Below are 19,805 nucleotides of genomic sequence, written 5' to 3'. Positions count from 1 at the left end.
GTCATTTTGATTCCAAATCCTTGTCTCCATCTCTGGCCTGAGCTCTGATTATATTTGTGTCTAAATCACATCTGCTAGATAACTCAAACCCAGCTCCAATCATGTCCCACTAACACTTCTTACAGTGGGTTTATTGAGTTGAAGATGAGCCCTGACTCCAAGTAGACTTGATGCCTTCCAATTCTCTTTGCATCTTGGAACCATATTCAGCTTCCAGTTGGCCTCACATCCTTCAATCTGCCAAATGGATAAATGTTTTTGTTTCCACCAAGATGGTAGACCAGATGCCCTGAAGAACTTCTCTACCTGAATGAAAATACTGCATTTAATATATAAGTAAAATAATCTCAAAAGTCACCGTGGACACATTTCAAAAGAAAGATACAGAAGGCAAAGCAGAGGGACAGAAGGGAACCCAGGTTACTAGCAAGTACCAAGGCGAACATGTACCCTGAAGGTTTCTGCTGAAGTTCAGAACTTTTGAGCTCTCATCTTAACGGTTATTACACAGGGGTGGGGAAGCAGATGGACAATATAGTCTAAGAGTGTGGCCCTTAAAGGAAACTCCTGTACAAAAGTAAGGGTGTAGAGGATAAATGAAAAGGAAAAAAAACCCTATACATAGCACAGAAAGGGGAATCTTTGCAAAGCACAGAAAGGAAGGAAGGGAAGGGAAGGGAAGGGAAGGGAAGGGAAGGGAAGGGAAGGGAAGGGAAGGGAAGGGAAGGGAAGGGAAGGGAAGGGAAGGGAAGGGAAGGGAAGGGAAGGGAAGGGAAGGGAAGGGAAGGGAAGGGAAGGGACGGAAAAGGAAAAGCCTTCCTTTACCACTGATAGGAGGAAGAAAAATTTGTCCTTGAGAAATTCTTTACAAATTCTTCTCACAGATTTCACCTGACCTACTCTTGGTTGGGAGAGCCACTCTGTGAGGTCAGATGATATAAACAGAAGGAGTCTCATCATCCTTGGAGAAGCACACACAATGTCATTCCAGGGCTCAAAAATCACCAGTTTCCAGGGAAAACAAGCAGTTCAGAGGTAAAGGGTGAGGTAAAAAGTCTTGTTCCTGGCCAGGACTTCCTCCTCACTGGGTGGCTGCAGGGGATAGGATATACTCACTCCCTACAGTGAACCTAAGAACTAGACCATAGCCCAATGAAGTAACCCTTTTTGAATTTGATTTCTTCTTCCTTCTCCTTTCTGATAATTCCATCGTCTTGCTATCCACCAATTAACATCCACCTCTTCCCTTCTACAACACATTTTATTTTACTTCTCTTTACAATCCTCTTTTCTTTAACCATAATTTCTTTTGGATATAACTGGAATTTCAAGGTCTTAGAGTCTTGAGTTCTAGTCCTGGCTCTGCCTTCTATTTTCTCAGGAAGAGCTACCTCCTGACCCTCAGTCTTCTTCTCCTCTGTGAAGTATGTTGACAAATTAAGCTAAGTTCTCAGAATTATTTGGAGAATCAAGAGTATATCAAACATAAAAGATAAGCATTGGATCAAGCACACAAAAACTTTCAATAAATGTACCTAATGAATGAATTTCCTGTTTCTTTTACATCAATGCAGTCAACCAAAATCTGTCTACTATTTATTTTTATGTAGCCTGTAATGGTTCTCACACTTTTCAATGGTTATATTTTAGGTTATTCACGATTATAATTTAATAAAACAAGCATATACACAGTATCCCAAATATTGCCTCTGGGCCTGGAAAAGCCTATCATTTGCTAGTTAGGTGTAAGTGTGTGTGTGTGTGTGTGTGTGTGTGTGTGTGTGTGTGTGTGTGTGTGTGTTCCAGTTCCCATTCTAGATTACCATAGCTTCCAAACAAGGCAGTCAGAACGAACACACCCTTGTAGAATTACACATCTATCTATTTAGAAGGAACAGACTTATGAATTTGAAAAGTACCAAGGGAACATGGTTGGAAGGTGAATGAAACCATTTTCAGCTTATAATTTCCCACAATTAAATGTCTTCTGCTTCACAAACGCCCACTTTACATAATAATGTTTGAAGGTTAGAGTTCATTGTGTCTCCTAGACAGTGTACTGCTCAAAAGAGCAAAATGGCACTGCCTACAATGGGAGACAGTGGGAAAGAAAAGACCATCATGGGAGCTGAGAATGGAGTCCAGCCATCCCCTGAACCTGAGTGGCTTGTGTCTTGTTCTAAAAATTTGCTAGCACACTAAAATATAATTATCAGTATTGAGATCAAGCTGCTGCCGACAATGTGGCATAAAAGCCTCTATGTGCAACCAGCTGGGAGAGCGAATAATTGCCTGTGATTCAAATTTCCTCCATACTATGAAGGTGAAAAGCTAATGCCTTAGGACTCCAGCCTTGGTCTCCATCTTTCTCTTTACAAAAGTTTTCTCTCTCTTTTCCAGACAAAAGAGGATCTGGTGTGGGGCGCTAGAAGACAGTTTAATGGCTTATGTGCTTGCCCTTGTAAGAGTGAGGACTTAACTTTGTTCTCCACTTCCCAGGTAAAAAGCCGAATGTTCTGGCCTGTTTATAGCATCAGCAATAGAGATGCAGAGATAGGAGGATAGCTAGGGCTCACTGGCCAACCAGTACCATCATTAGTGAGCTCTAGGTATAGTGAGAAAGTCTGTCCCAAAAGCCATGGCGGGAAGTGACTTGGGAAAGTAGTAATACTGACTTCTGGCCTTACCACTTATACATGGGTGTACCCACCTATGTGCGCACGTGACACACACACACACACACACACACACACACACACACACACACACACACACAATCAAGCTCAAAGATGTCTTGGCCAAAAAAGTCTAGTTTGAGATAGAAAGGTTGCCAGTCATGGCATGATCTATGGCTCCCAAATACATACCCACCTCCCCCTGCATTTCCACATGCCACAGCTGAAGGCCAGCAGCAGTCAGCCACAGGTGAAATGGGACTAATGTATCATTTTCACTGTTATTAAAATCCTTACTTTTGCAGAGTATAATGTCTCTTAGGTCCAACCTAATTCTTCCTTTGCCCTAGGCCAAAATCTGTGTCCAGGACTGATCACTCTGGTAACAACAGCATGTTCTGTTTTGTTTTGTTTTGTATTTTTACTTCAGTGCCCTTTTCCAAAAGGCTTCTCATGTGAAGCCATGCTTCATGAATATATATGAAAGGCCCTAATTATTTACATCTGGGACACAGCTACTCAACATGAACATTTCTGAGGGACTGTTTTGCCTCTTTGTTATTTAATAGGGTCCCAGGAATATCCCAGAGCTGTACACAGTATCTGCTGCCTAAAGGATAAAGTGGGTATTCTGCATGATACAACCGAAGGTATCTTTGCCCCTTCGTTTAATTCAGGACCAATCTGAAAATGAGTCACATATTAGGAGCTCGATGTAATGTCTCCCGATGACAGAAATCTGCTCATGATAGCTGTTTTACCCTCCTGATTACTGCCAATTATTCTTACATCCAAAATGCATTAGCTCACAAGCTGCGGAGGCTCTGCCCATATCATCTCTCGTTCTTACTGCTTTCATAACCACTAGGCAAATTCTCTTTTCGCTCACAAGGAACCTACAGTGATACAGACTACTTTCTGTTGACTAGCACTTCTCAAGAAAACCACTTCGATACAGCCTAATTGTATCAAAGAACTCGATGGTTGTGTTACTATGGGCAGTCTCATTTCAAGCAAGAATAAAACATTTTGCCACAGCACTTTACACATGCCAAGCTAAAAGTGTTTCCATTAAAATATATTGCTCTAAATTCCAGGTAGGACAAAGAGACATACTATTACCGTGGATTTAGACACCTACTTTTGCAGTCATCTTGGCCAAAAGCTCTTGCAAATCCATTATTCCTTGAACCAGGCTCAGGAAGTCACTGCATGTTGGGCAAGCTCAATAAAGAAAGAGGAAGGCACGTGTTGATCTTATGCTCAAGTGAGAGAGAAATTTGAAAACAGAGTTATTTGACTATACAAGGGGTTTTGCTTTCTTCAGATTAAAATGTGAAGGAAATGTCCCCAGCTCCGAAAAAAAGAACCACAAAAAAAAAATGTGAAGGAAATAACAGATTTCTGTCACTGACACTGTTTCCCGCATTTTTAATAATAATTAAAAAATAGGAAAAAGGAAGGTCATTAAAGGAAAAAGAACATATTTTTAACCTAAATCCTCATATGAAATTGAAATTCTCCAAGAAGTAACTCACACCCAGGTCAAAAAATTTAAAGAAAAATTTTGGGAGATAGACATTTTTTATATTAAACATATATTTACATAATTATGTTGAATGTATATTTTTGTTGTAACACACAGAACCCATTGTCTAATCCTTTCTTACCCTCAAATTGTAATTCTGTAAGTAACAAAATCTTATGTATGTCAAGCTTGAAAGACCCAGTAATATCAACGACAGATAATCCTTTTACTGTTTCCAAAGTAAATCTTATATAATTTGGGCACTTCCTTCCAGATGTTTTTGTCCGACACTAGGGACAAGTCACATGATATTACATTCAGAAATGCCTACATGCTACTTACTGCGATTGAGGTTGGGACACTGTGTGATGAAACCATTCGGCATGAAGATGATCTTACCATCTTGGATGATTCCCTAGCAAAGAAGAGAGAAATAGCAATCAAGTTGACAGCTGCCAGTGGTCCTGTGTAGCCCCACATCCAGAGGATGCTTAGCAAGACTGGTTCACCGAGGAGGCCAGTCAGCCTTGGTTAGCACCAGACCAAATTGTCCCCATCTAGAAATCCTTTATACATTCATCTTGAGAAGGTCACAGTTAATTCCATCTGGTAGATAGCAGTGAGAACAGTAGCAAGGGTGCCATTAGGAGGCATCTGCATTCATAAACTATCAAATTTAAAGGATGCTATGAAATACAAATGCTCTTTTATGCCTTAATCATCCTGGAACATTGAGTAATGCTGATTTACAAGGCTTGCCTTGGAGAGGATGGGAATAAATATAGTAAAAGATTTCTCATTTTTGAGTAGTATGTGTACAGTGTATATATATATATATATATATATATATATATATATATATATATATATATATATGCTGTCTGCATGAGTGTGAGCACAAATGTGAAAGTGTACATGCATGTGCATGTGTCCACATGGATGCAGAGGTAAGGGCTTGATGTTAGTCAACTTCTTCGATCTATATGTATTGAGGCTGGATCCCTCACTTGAACTCAGAGCCCTCTAGCTACTCTAGCTAGCCAACTGGCTCTGGGGATTACATCTCCACCTCAAATATGCTAGAATCACTGGTATGTTTCCACACTCTCCTAGCAGTTACTAGGTACTGGCAACCTAAACTCTAGTTCTTAGGTTTGTATAGCAAGTGGTTTAACCACTGAGCTATATTCCCAATCCCAATAAGGAGTTCTACTTGATTCATTTAGTTAAGGTAATACAATTGGACATCAAAAAAAAAATTAAGCAACAATTTTCTCTCCTCAACTAATTGAACAACACTGAGTCTTTGCTGGCATCTTAAAACCTGATCAACATCTCTGAGAAGAAGATTACTTTAACACTACAGTTCAGCCTGTAAGAAAAGACCAAGTTCAAAACAGTCGATGGAGACTGATGTCTCAACAAAAACATTGGCTTGGCTTTGGGATTTTTCAAGTTAAATTTAAGATTCTGTTTTTAGATTTTTTTCCTTTAGATCTAATGGAAGAAACAGATAGAAGAGAACAGATGGTAGAGGCGGACTCTGGTTCAGAATATTGAGTTTCATCTATAAATAAAATATAGGCTTAAGATAGTGAGTAAGTCTTTGGAGAGGCTAGTACTTAACATTTATGTGCATGCCTTCCAAACAAGGCAATCAGCATGTGTCACTCTCTACTTCTTATTTCAAGATAAAATTTAAATGGAAATATTAATATAAATATCAGAGCTCATCAACAGCAGATGTACACATTTCTTAACCTCATTTTCTTTGACCAAAGAGCAGAGCTGATGATCACAAGGGGAGATGGCTTTGCCATGGGAGAGGAACCTGCCACCGCTTCCCACTATTAATTTATAACCTCATGCAGCAATTAATACAACCTGAATCAGCTTGTCTCAGGTACATCTTTTAGAGCCAAACAAGAGACAGGGCAACTTTCAAATGCACTGGAACTTCAAAAGACAAGAATAAAATCTCTGCTTACAAGTCAAATGAAACCAAGTTCTAGATCTTGACTCTGGCTTCCTATGTGCACTGCACAAGGAGGGAGAGAACTTTTTCTGAGCATCACTTGGAGGGAGATGCTGGATCCAAAAGCTAACAATCCCTCTAACACAGGATTTGGGTCAATTTAACAGGCATCTGAATCTACACTGTCCCCCATGAGACCTCTCATGTTTTGATTGCCTTTCCACTTATGTATATGTGGCCTGTGTATAGAAATTTGCTTATATAGACAAAACTATAGATTTTGACTAAAGAAAGACCACTGCCATAGAAAATTAAATGCCATGCTAGAACACATCTTTCTGTAAGAAATCTGAATGGGACTCAGTGGGAGAGGAAGAAAGAGTCTAAGTGGAGGATGGGACAATAGAAGATAATGGGAAGAAAAGGACAACTGTTGAACGTTCTCTCGTGTGCAGAAGCTCTGAGTGTGAGAGAGAAATGTAATGGCAGAAAAAGGACACATTTGTGTGGAGGACCAAAAAACACTATGGTGGAAAGGGAGGGTAGAGAGACAATAGAGAAAGACAGGTAAAACATGAACAAAGCAGAATATGTATATAAAATATCATAAAGAGATTATTATTGTGTACATTCACTAAAAGCTGTAGAATACTATATATAACAGAAACACGATATAATTTAAAATACAAAACAGAAATGTAATATTAAATTTTATTTTTTAAAGAAAATACCTATGTAATCAGATAGATTCTAGATATATTTGGAATAACCAGATACCATATTTTGCCCAAGATGTACAGGGTTTCTGTAACAAGGGATATCTTATTAATAAAACAAAGATATGCCCAGGCAAAGCTAGAGTACTGGTCAACCTTGGTGATCCTGAAGTATGCAGAGGATACACAGGAGCCAGAAGAGGCTTAGGCCCATCCCTTCCTGTCAGAAGAGTCGGCATCATGCATGGGAAGGGTTCTCAGAAGTATGTTTTATATAAATTAGCTTTCCCCCACAAAATGAAAAAATCACCTTGAAAACTGGAACATGTATTGGCCTAATAATAACCCAGGGCATGCTAGCTTTCCTCTGCCTTGTTTGAAGTGACCTGTGACCTTATATATTTTAGATAAAAGTTATAAATCACTTCCTCCTACCCTTCCTTGCTTCTTGTTTTCCACTTTTGATCTCTGGTACATGTGCATGTGCGTTTGCGTGAGTCTGAGTGAGTGTGTGTGTGTGTGTGTGTGTGTGTGTGTGTGTGTGTGTGTGTGGGCGCGCACGCGAGCACTGTGTCATGGATCATTAGGTGAAGGTCAATGATGTTGACTTGGGCAAAACCTGAAATAAGAGCTGACAGCTTTCCAATGCTCCATTAACACAAAAACCCAAAGCACTTGGTAATTTTTTTCTGAGAAAAAGTCACAGGGGTCAGCCCACACATGGGCATGAAAGCTTGTTCTTGCCACATAAATCAAGATGTTAACTTGATGCAGAATGGATACAAATCGATGCTGGGTTGAAAGAAAGCAGGAGACAGGACAGCAATACCAACTGCAGCATTCACAGAAGGGTGAATGTATACTTGTGTGTGACACACCGAAGTATGGATGTTATTGTGTATGTGTCCCATGGGTATGGGTAGGACTGTACATATGTGCATGTGAACTACAAAAGTGTGAGTGTGTATGTGTGTGTGTGTGTGCAACTGACAGAAATATGAATATAAACATACATGTGTCCCACAAAAGTGTTTATATATGTGTCCTACCAAAGTGTGGCTAAACACTTGTGTCACCCACAGAAGTGTGGGTATATTGTGTATGTAACTGACAGAAATCTGGGTGCAAATAGGCACACTTGGGAGCTGAGGAGTGCTGGCATCCCACCTTCTCCTCAAAATAAGGAAAGGACAAGAAGTTCTTGCATTGATTCACCATGTTGATCATGCAGTGCCTAGATATTGGTGACATAGGACTGGACTATCTACGTTTGCTTTTTGTTGCTGTGATAAAGCATTCTGACCAAAAATAACTTATGGGAGGAAGGGTTTATTTGTCTTAAATGTCCATCATCAAGGAAAGTCAAAGCGAGAAATGAGAAGAAAGTTGCTTCCCAGACTTGTTCAGCCTGCTTTCTCATATAACCCAGGCCCGCCTACCTAGGGATTGTATTGCCTATAATGGGCTGGACACAGCTCCATTGATTAATAAGAAAAAAAGTTCTCACAGACATGTACAACAGCAAAATCTGATGTCAGTAACTCCTCAATTAAGATTCCATCTTCCTAACTTTTTGTATTAAGTTGAAAAAACCCACACAACTTCCTAGGTGACTCCTCGTTAACTTTACACACAAACACAACAACCTGAAACTACCACCTTTTCTTTCTTGTGTGTCCTAAAGTTTTCATGTTGTTATCACAGTAGAAAACACAGTCCAACTTCAAAAATCCCACAGTCTTTAAAATATTTGTCATGTTAAACGTTCAATGATTCTTTTTAAAAGACCAAAGACACTTAACTATGAGGCTTTGGTAGAATAAAAAGTTGAATACCTTCTTCCAAAATTGAAGGACTGGGGAATAAAAACGAGCATTCTTAAGCAAAACCAAAGTCCGGCAGTGTAGCTCCATATCCTGTAGCTCAATGTCTGACATCTGAAACTCACTCAAAATCTTCTGGACTCCAAAGGGTCTTGGAAGCTCGAACTCTCCAGTTCCACCACAGCGTACACAGCTTGTCTCATAGGCTAACGCCACTGTACATCCACACTGTCCTTGGTGATTGTCCCATGGTCTCATTATCAGCAATATGCTAGGGTCTCCACTGTAAATGAAACTGTGTCTTCACCAATGGCCTTTCCTCTCTTCTCATAGTGACAAGCCTCAACTGCCCTCCATGATCCCTTCGGTCTTTGGTCTGCATGGCAAATGGGGCTGCACCTTCACAGATGGTCTATCTTTAAGGAGATTCCAATATTGCCACAGGGTGCTAAGGTCTGCTCCATGACCCCTTCAATATTGCAGTTTTCATGCCACCAAAATCCCCAAATTTAGCTGCCAGCTTGAGATACAGCCTTGTCCTCCTCTTGACTATACCTTTGCTGTGCTGACCTTGTGGAAATACTAAAGAATTCTCAGAAGATTCCTACTCAATGATGCTCATCTCTTGATAATCATATCTGATTTTTAGCCCCAGTTAAGTAGCATCTAATGTCCCAAATAGCAAAGGTTTCATTTCCATGAGTTCCTTTTTTTCTTACAAAATTTATCATTGTCATTATAATTTATAAATGTCCATTTAAAATATATTTTACTTAAAATATAACTACATCATATCCCCCTTTGTAAATCGCAAAATGAGGAGAAAGACCATAGACCAATTAATTTAAGCAAGCTTTTTTTTTTCGTGTCCATGGACTGTTCCCCCTAAGATGGGGTTCAAGAAGTCAGCATTGGATCTGAGGAAGGCAAAAGTTTTGTAGCTCAGGGGTACAAGGTTTTCAAATGGAAAATCTGGCATGCAAAATAGGCAGGGTTACAGGGGAAGAACATAACCATAACAAGTTAGTCATAATGACCTCATGAAACAAAAACATGATTGCAAGGTGGTCATAGCAAAGTAATCATAACCACAGGTAGTCAAACAAGGCAGTGATAGTAACCATTTGAAACACAGGTAGGGTGGCCAGATGATTACTGTAACTTTTTGAAATAAAGACACAGTTGCCATTTCCTGGAACATGCAATACAGAACCATTTGTAGTTAAGGTTACAAGTTGAGCATAGCTCAAACCTTGAGAAACAGAAGTGTAATCAAAAACAAAAATAAGCCTAGTTTGTCTTTCCTAGATGGCTTTCAGGCCAAAGATGGAGGCAGGCTTGTTCATCATCTTCCCTTTCCTCCCTTCAACCTCTTCTATGCCCATAACTATCTTTCTTAATTCAGACTTAATACTCAAACAGCCCCAGAGAGTCTATGAGGGTCTCCCAAACATCCCTCTGAAGTTTCACAAGCCTGAACTCCATTGTCTACATTTATTTCAGCATTCTTATCTATCAAGCTTCCATAGAACAGCCTGTGGGTTCACAATACATTTTCTATCCCAAAGCTTAAAATCCTTCAACAATCCTCCAAAACCAACATGATCGGGTCCACCACAGCAATTGCCTACTGTCTGGTACCAATTTCCGCTGCAAAGATAAAACACCAACCACAAAGAATTTGGGAAGAAAAGGGGGTTATTTGGCTTATACCTTAGAGTCTTGTCTATCTTCAAGGAAAGCCAAGGCAGCAACAGAAACAACGACCACAGAGGAATACTGTTTCCCTGGCTTACCCAGCTACCTTTCTTTTTTTTTAATTTATTTAATACTTAATAATAATTCTTTGGTTTCTGGGCAAACATCCCCCTCCCCCCTCCCCTTCCTTATGGGTGTTCCCCTCCCAACCCTCCCCCCATTGCCGCCCTCCCCCCAACAGTCTAGTTCACTGGGGGTTCAGTCTTAGCAGGACCCAGGGCTTCCCCTTCCACTGGTGCTCTTACTAGGATATTCATTGCTACCTATGAGGTCAGAGTCCAGGGTCAGTCCATGTATAGTCTTTAGGTAGTGGCTTAGTCCCTGGAAGCTCTGGTTGCTTGGCATTGTTGTACATATGGGGTCTCGAGCCCCTTCAAGCTCTTCCAGTTCTTTCTCTGATTCCTTCAGAGCAGGAGTTTATTTTCTGACCGTTCAGTGTCGGTGTGGTGTGTAACACTTGCATATGAGCAGTTCACTGACTTGCTACTGAGTGGAAACTGGTAGGATTGCTAGATGCATAAGCTGAGGACAAAATCAAGGGAACACATACCCCAGTGTTCTCTGCTCTTCTTGGGTCTTAGAGTGTGCATTGTCATCATAGTAAATAGTGTAAGATCGCCAAATCCCTAAAGTCTATAGGTTACACATTATCAGATCATATCGGTTTGGATAGTGTAGATCATTCCATTTTAACCGAAAAACTCCTATCAGTATTTTCAAGACCCTGGGAAGCAAACAACCAGAAACGTTTTGGGGAAACTTCTGCAGTGGTTGTGTTACTCACAATGAGTACTGATCTGGGGGTCAAATAACCAGCTCAATTCACCTGTAAGAAACTGAAGGCTTTGATAATTTTAATCACCTTCCTACCTGGCGTCTGCACCCTAAACCAAGCAAACAGTACAGGTCTTCTCACTCTAAGCCAGCACTGGGGTGCCACAGGATGCCAGTGCTTAACATGCATAACCCAAGGAAGCCCCACAGTTACATGGCCACAGGAGACACTGCAGCTCCTCCTACCCACATGGCGACCATTTATCTTCATCGCCCAATGTCTGTTGGGTCATTTGCATTTGATGCCAACCATTTGCTGAAGCAAATTCAAACACTGAGAAGAGGAGCTGCTTCAAGGTAGTCTGATTTCACCCACTGGCCACCAGTGCATGACCATTACTAACTAGCTCTTTGTCAGCGGAGCTAAACCTGTGGGAGGGTTGGGTGTGAGGGTGTGGGGGGAGAGTCTGACACCTGAGTGAATTCCTACAGTGCAGAGCCCATGACAAGAGGCGCCTGTCTTTAGTAAGGATGGAAGGCATACTGTTCTCTTCCTTCCCACCCGTTGCCAACTCTACGTCCTGCAAGACAGCTTGCCATGAAACGGAACAATAAATCTCCACCAATAAGTGATACATTTTGGGGTTGTTCGTGTTTGTAAAACTAACTCCCATTATTTCCAACTTCTTTTGTCGTTCAGTGAGAAAAATAGAAAGGTACAATTTAAAAAAGATCAGGAAATGATGCCATTAAGACCCTGTTACATATGGGATGACTGAGATTAGCAAGCCCTCCTAGCCACTCAGCATTTCTCAAACACAAATGAAAGAAGCTTTAAGGCCAAACAAATGCTAATTCATTTTTTTTTATTAACTTGAGTATTTCTTATATACATTTCGAGTGTTATTCCCTTTCCCGGTTTCCGGGCAAACATCCCCCTCCCCCCTCCCCTTCCTTATGGGTGTTCCCCTCCCAACCCTCCCCCCATTGCCGCCCTCCCCCCATAGACTAGTTCACTGTGGGTTCAGTCTTAGCAGGACCCAGGGCTTCCCCTTCCACTGGTGCTCTTACTAGGATATTCATTGCTACCTATGGGGACAGAGTCCAGGGTCAGTCCATGTATAGTCTTTAGGTAGTGGCTTAGTCCCTGGAAGCTCTGGTTGCTTGGCATTGTTGTACTTTTGGGGTCTCGAGCCCCTTCAAGCTCTTCCAGTTCTTTCTCTGATTCCTTCAATAGGGGACCTATTCTCAGTTCAGTGGTTTGCTGCTGGCATTCGCCTCTATATTTGCTGTATTCTGGCTGTGTCTCTCAGGAGCGATCTACATCCGGCTCCTGTCGGTCTGCACTTCTTTGCTTCATCCATCTTGTCTAATTGGGTGGCTGTATATGTATGGGCCACATGTGGGGCAGGCTCTGAATGGGTGTTCCTTCAGTCTCTGTTTTAATCTTTGCCTCTCCCTTCCCTGCCAAGGGTATTCTTTTTCCTCATTTAAAGAAGGAGTGAAGCATTCACATTTTGATCATCCGTCTTGAGTTTCGTTTGTTCTAGGGATCTAGGGTAATTCAAGCATTTGGGCTAATAGCCACTTATCAATGAGTGCATACCATGTATGTCTTTCTGTGATTGGGTTAGCTCACTCAGGATGATATTTTCCAGTTCCAACCATTTGCCTACGAATTTCATAAACTCGTTGTTTTTGATAGCTGAGTAATATTCCATTGTGTAGATGTACCACATTTTCTGTATCCATTCCTCTGTTGAAGGGCATCTGGGTTCTTTCCAGCTTCTGGCTATTATAAATAAGGCTGCGATGAACATAGTGGAGCACGTGTCTCTTTTATATGTTGAGGCATCTTTTGGGTATATGCCCAAGAGAGGTATAGCTGGATCCTCAGGCAGTTCAATGTCCAATTTTCTGAGGAACATCCAGACTGATTTCCAGAATGGTTTTACCAGTCTGCAATCCCACCAACAATGGAGGAGTGTTCCTCTTTCTCCACATCCTCGCCAGCATCTGCTGTCACCTGAGTTTTTGATCTTAGCCAATCGCACTGGTGTGAGGTGAAATCTCAGGGTTGTTTTGATTTGCATTTCCCTTATGACTAAAGATGTTGAACATTTCTTTAGGTGTTTCTCAGCCATTCGGCATTCCTCAGCTGTGAATTCTTTGTTTAGCTCTGAACCCCATTTTTTAATAGGGTTATTTGTTTCCCTGCGGTCTAACTTCTTGAGTTCTTTGTATATTTTGGAAATAAGGCCTCTATCTGTTGTAGGATTGGTAAAGATCTTTTCCCAATCTGTTGGTTGCCGTTTTGTCCTAACCACAGTGTCCTTTGCCTTACAGAAGCTTTGCAGTTTTATGAGATCCCATTTGTCGATTCTTGATCTTAGAGCATAAGCCATTGGTGTTTTGTTCAGGAAATTTTTTCCAGTGCCCATGTGTTCCAGATGCTTCCCTAGTTTTTCTTCTATTAGTTTGAGTGTGTCTGGTTTGATGTGGAGGTCCTTGATCCACTTGGACTTAAGCTTTGTACAGGGTGATAAGGATGGATCGATCTGCATTCTTCTACATGTTGCCCTCCAGTTGAACCAGCACCATTTGCTGAAAATACTATCTTTTTTCCATTGGATGGTTTTGGCTCCTTTGTCAAAAATCAAGTGACCATAGGTGTGTGGGTTCATTTCTGGGTCTTCAATTCTATTCCATTGGTCTATCTGTCTGTCTCTGTACCAATACCATGCAGTTTTTATCACTATTGCTCTGTAATACTGCTTGAGTTCAGGGATAGTGATTCCCCCTGAAGTCCTTTTATTGTTGAGGATAGCTTTAGCTATCCTGGGTTTTTTGTTATTCCAGATGAATTTGCAAATTGTTCTGTCTAACTCTTTGAAGAATTGGATTGGTATTTTGATGGGGATTGCATTGAATCTGTAGATTGCTTTTGGTAAAATGGCCATTTTTACCATATTAATCCTGCCAATCCATGAGCATGGGAGATCTTTCCATCTTCTGAGGTCTTCTTCAATTTCTTTCCTCAGTGTCTTGAAGTTCTTATTGTACAGATCTTTTACTTGCTTGGTTAAAGTCACACCGAGGTACTTTATATTATTTGGGTCTATTATGAAGGGTGTCGTTTCCCTAATTTCTTTCTCGGCTTGTTTCTCTTTTGTATAGAGGAAGGCAACTGATTTATTTGAGTTAATTTTATACCCAGCCACTTTGCTGAAGTTGTTTATCAGCTTTAGTAGTTCTCTGGTGGAACTTTTGGGATCACTTAAATATACTATCATGTCATCTGCAAATAGTGATATTTTGACCTCTTCTTTTCCGATCTGTATCCCTTTGATCTCCTTTTGTTGTCTGATTGCTCTGGCTAGAACTTCAAGAACTATATTGAATAAGTAGGGAGAGAGTGGGCAGCCTTGTCTAGTCCCTGATTTTAGTGGGATTGCTTCAAGTTTCTCTCCATTTAGTTTAATGTTAGCAACTGGTTTGCTGTATATGGCTTTTACTATGTTTAGGTATGGGCCTTGAATTCCTATTCTTTCCAGGACTTTTATCATGAAGGGGTGTTGAATTTTGTCAAATGCTTTCTCAGCATCTAATGAAATGATCATGTGGTTCTGTTCTTTCAGTTTGTTTATATAATGGATCACGTTGATGGTTTTCCGTATATTAAACCATCCCTGCATGCCTGGGATGAAGCCTACTTGATCATGGTGGATGATTGTTTTGATGTGCTCTTGAATTCGGTTTGCCAGAATTTTATTGAGTATTTTTGCGTCGATATTCATAAGGGAAATTGGTCTGAAGTTCTCTTTCTTTGTTGTGTCTTTGTGTGGTTTAGGTATAAGAGTAATTGTGGCTTCATAGAAGGAATTCGGTAGGGCTCCATCTGTTTCAATTTTGTGGAATAGTTTGGATAATATTGGTATGAGGTCTTCTATGAAGGTTTGATAGAATTCTGCACTAAACCCGTCTGGACCTGGGCTCTTTTTGGTTGGGAGACCTTTAATGACTGCTTCTATTTCCTTAGGAGTTATGGGGTTGTTTAACTGGTTTATCTGTTCCTGATTTAACTTCGATACCTGGTATCTGTCTAGGAAATTGTCCATTTCCTGAAGATTTTCAAATTTTGTTGAATATAGGTTTTTATAGTAAGATCTGATGATTTTTTGAATTTCCTCCGAATCTGTAGTTATGTCTCCCTTTTCATTTCTGATTTTGTTAATTTGGACACACTCTCTGTGTCCTCTCGTTAGTCTGGCTAAGGGTTTATCTATCTTGTTGATTTTCTCAAAGAACCAACTTTTGGTTCTGTTGATTCTTTCTATGGTCCTTTTTGTTTCTACTTGGTTGATTTCAGCTCTGAGTTTGATTATTTCCTGCCTTCTACTCCTCCTGGGTGTATTTGCTTCTTTTTGTTCTAGAGCTTTTAGGTGTGCTGTCAAGCTGCTGACATATGCTCTTTCCTGTTTCTTTCTGCAGGCACTCAGCGCTATGAGTTTTCCTCTTAGCACAGCTTTCATTGTGTCCCATAAGTTTGAGTATGTTGTATCTTCATTTTCATTAAATTCTAAAAGGTTTTTAATTTCTTTCTTTATTTCTTCCTTGACCAGGTTATCATTGAGTAGAGCATTGTTCAATTTCCACGTATATGTGGGCATTCTTCCCTTATTGTTATTGAAGACCAGTTTTAGGCCGTGGTGGTCCGATAGCACGCATGGGATTATTTCTATCTTTCTGTACCTGTTGAGTCCCGTTTTTTGACCAATTATATGGTCAATTTTGGAGAAAGTACCATGAGGAGCTGAGAAGAAGGTATATCCTTTTGCTTTAGGATAGAATGTTCTATAAATATCCGTTAAGTCCATTTGGCTCATGACTTCTCTTAGTCTGTCGACATCACTGTTTAATTTCTGTTTCCATGATCTGTCCATTGATGAGAGTGGGGTGTTGAAATCTCCCACTATTATTGTGTGAGGTGCAATGTGTGTTTTGAGCTTTAATAAGGTTTCTTTTACATATGTAGGTGCCCTTGTATTTGGGGCATAGATATTTAGGATTGAGAGTTCATCTTGGTGGATTTTTCCTTTGATGAATATGAAGTGTCCTTCCTTATCTTTTTTGATGACTTTTAGTTGGAAATTGATTTTATTTGATATTAGAATGGCTACTCCAGCTTGCTTCTTCTGACCATTTGCTTGGAAAGTTGTTTTCCAGCCTTTCACTCTGAGGTAGTGTCTGTCTTTGTCTCTGAGGTGTGTTTCCTGTAGGCAGCAGAATGCAGGGTCCTCGTTGTGTATCCAGTTTGTTAATCTATGTCTTTTTATTGGGGAGTTGAGGCCATTGATATTGAGAGATATTAAGGAATAGTGATTATTGCTTCCCGTTATATTCATATTTGATGTGAGGTTATGTTTGTGTGCTTTCATTCTCTTTGTTTTGTTGCCAAGACGATTAGTTTCTTGCTTCTTCTAGGGTATAGCTTGCCTCCTTATGTTGGGCTTTACCATTTATTATCCTTTGTAGTGCTGGATTTGTAGAAAGATATTGTGTAAATTTGGTTTTGTCATGGAATATCTTGGTTTCTCCATCAATGTTAATTGAGAGTTTTGCTGGATACAGTAATCTGGGCTGGCATTTGTGTTCTCTTAGGGTCTGTATAACATCAGTCCAGGATCTTCTGGCCTTCATAGTTTCTGGCGAGAAGTCTGGTGTGATTCTGATAGGTCTCCCTTTATATGTTACTTGACCTTTTTCCCTTACTGCTTTTAATATTCTTTCTTTATTTTGTGCGTTTGGTGTTTTGACAATTATGTGACGGGAGGTGTTTCTTTTCTGGTCCAATCTATTTGGAGTTCTGTAGGCTTCCTGTATGTCTATGGGTATCTCTTTTTTTAGGTTAGGGAAGTTTTCTTCTATGATTTTGTTGAAGATATTTACTGGTCCTTTGAGCTGGGAGTCTTCACTCTCTTCTATACCTATTATCCTTAGGTTTGATCTTCTCATTGAGTCCTGGATTTCCTGTATGTTTTGGACCAGTAGCTTTTTCCGCTTTACATTATCTTTGACAGTTGAGTCAATGATTTCTATGGAATCTTCTGCTCCTGAGATTCTCTCTTCCATCTCTTGTATTCTGTTGGTGAAGCTTGTATCTACAGCTCCTTGTCTGTTCTTTTGGTTTTCTATATCCAGGGTTGTTTCCATGTGTTCTTTCTTGATTGCTTCTATTTCCATTTTTAATTCCTTCAACTGTTTGATTGTGTTTTCCTGGAATTCTTTCAGGGATTTTTGCGATTCCTCTCTGTAGGCTTTTACTTGTTTATTAATGTTTTCCTGTGCTTCCCTAAGTGTGTTCAGGTCTTTCCTGAAGTCCTCCAGCATCATGATCAAATATGATTTTGAAACTAGATCTTGCTTTTCTGGTGTGTTTGGATATTCCATGTTTGTTTTGGTGGGAGATTTGGGCTCCGATGATGGCATGTAGTCTTGGTTTCTGTTGCTTGGGTTCCTGCGCTTGCCTCTCGCCATCAGATTATCTCTAGTGTTACTTTGTTCTGCTATTTCTGACAGTGGCTAGACTGTCCTATAAGCCTGTGTGTCAGGAGTGCTGTAGACCTGTTTTCCTCTCTTTCAGTCAGTTATGGGGACAGAGTGTTCTGCTTTCGGGCGTGTAGTTTTTCCTCTCTACAGGTCTTCAGCTGTTCCTGTGGGCCTGTGTCTTGAGTTCACCAGGCAGCTTTCTTGCAGCAGAAAATTTGGTCTTACCTGTGGTCCCGAGGCTCAGGTTTGCTCGTGGGGTGCTGTCCAGGGGCTCTCTGCAGCGGCAGCAACCAGGAAGACCTGTGCCGCCCCTTCCGGGAGCTTCAGTGCACCAGGGTTCCAGATGGTCTTTGGCTTTTTCCTCTGGCGTCCGAGATGTGTGTGCAGGGAGCAGTCTCTTCTGGTTTCCCAGGCCTGTCTGCCTCTCTGAAGGTTTAGCTCTCCCTCCCACGGGATTTGGGTGCAGAGAACTGTTTATCCGGTCTGTTTCCTTCAGGTTCCGGCGGTGTCTCCGGCAGGGGTCCTGCCGCTCCTGGGCCCTCCGCTAATTCATTTTTAACACTCTTATTTCCCTGCAGATCTCTGTTTACATTGAGGAAACTGGTTCTGGTTGGTTTTTGGTTTTTTTTTTTTCTTTTTTCGTTTTTTTTTTTTTTGTATGCTAAAAACACTGAAACAAATTGCTTTGAAAGGGGTGGGAGCATTTCCTGCCAGGCATGTAAATATATGGATGAAGATGTGTTTTGTTTACAAACTGGCAGAGATCCAGGCTTTTACCACAGGATCATGGAAAGTAAGAGCTGGAGAGCAGCATTTTCAAGATGCAACCCATCGCCTATCTCTGCCCTGAAGACAGTGAATAAAATATCCCAGCTTGCATAAAAGCCAAGAAAGACACTTGTCGACTTCCATTATGATCCATAAAAACTGTCAGCTCATTAGCATATCATTAGCTGCCCTGCTGTTCCCAGAGTCTTAACGCAGAAAAATATTAATCTATAAATGTATACACTTTCCAGGGCTGTGATTCCAGCTTTCCACATGATGGGGAGAACAGGAAATAGGAACGGGACGAATCCAATACAGCTTCTTTTGCTTTGTGCCTACAAACATATGTTTGCCATCTGCGGGATTATGGGAGGCAGCTGAGGTGAGAAAAACAACAGCTGTCAGATTAAGGGAGGAAGTTGTCATCAATTTTCCTTTGCAGTGACAGCTGAGCTGCTGAAGGAGAGAGAGATGACCAGGTGAGAGAAAGCATTGGGGCTCCGGAGATCCTTAGAGTAGAGAGTGCTTGCCTAGCAAGCATGAAGCCAGGGGTGAAATCCCCAACAACACATAACAATGACTTGGTGGGTGAAGTGTGTCTATATTTACCAAATTTGAGATTACAGGAGGTTGGATCGGAAGTTCAATGTCATCCAGCCTGGAGAACATGAGACTCTCCATGGGATTTAAACAAAATAAAAGGGAAAAATAAAAGACTTTCAGGAGAGAAAGAACCCAATCTTGGACCGGTACAGGTGGGAATCCTCTAGGAGACATATGCTGTTTAGAAGCTGTGAGAACATTCAATTTCTCATCTAGCTCTTTACCACCACTCCCCTTAGATTTCTTTGAGATGATGTAGTCCAGGCTATCCTCAGGTTCTCTATAGGAAACTGAGCATGACCTTGAACTCCTGATTCTCCTGCATCCACCTTCAAGCACTGGAATTATAGGTGTGACCCACTAGTCCAGGTATATGCAGAATTAGAGCTTAAATGAAGATCCCTGTATACACGAAGCAAGCACCCTATCTACTAAGCTATGTTCCCAGTCCCTACAGCCACCTGGAGCATCCCAAACTCACTGCACTTCGCCTAGGTTTAGTCATTATTTTTAATACTCTGAAATAAGAGCACAGACAGCTAAAATGCATGACAGAGAAACAACCGAGTGAGTAGCCAACCATTCCGGTAATGAAAATCTGTGACAATCATGTCTCTCGCTACTGAATAACTAGTT

The 19,805-nt window shown here is 40.8% G+C and overlaps 1 protein-coding gene across 4 annotated transcripts in view; it reads right to left on the bottom strand.

Moving 5' to 3' along the window:
* The window catches only part of Nell1 (neural EGFL like 1), an 890,282-nt gene that overhangs the window by 652,186 nt on the left and 218,291 nt on the right, over positions 1-19,805 (bottom strand). For all 4 annotated transcript variants that reach the window (XM_087593733.1, XM_087593736.1, XM_087593740.1 and 1 more), the window contains 2 exon segments: positions 4,546-4,618; positions 3,817-3,899 (listed from right to left, as the gene is read on the bottom strand). In XM_087593733.1, the coding sequence (XP_087449859.1) occupies positions 3,817-3,899; positions 4,546-4,618 (156 nt within the window).

This window comes from Rattus norvegicus, chromosome 1, assembly GCF_021556685.1.
Source record: "Rattus norvegicus strain SHRSP/BbbUtx chromosome 1, alternate assembly SHRSP_T2T, whole genome shotgun sequence".
NCBI lineage: Eukaryota > Metazoa > Chordata > Mammalia > Rodentia > Muridae > Rattus > Rattus norvegicus.
The sequence above is the reverse complement of the archived record's forward strand: the minus strand, read 5'-3'. Positions and strand labels throughout refer to the sequence as shown.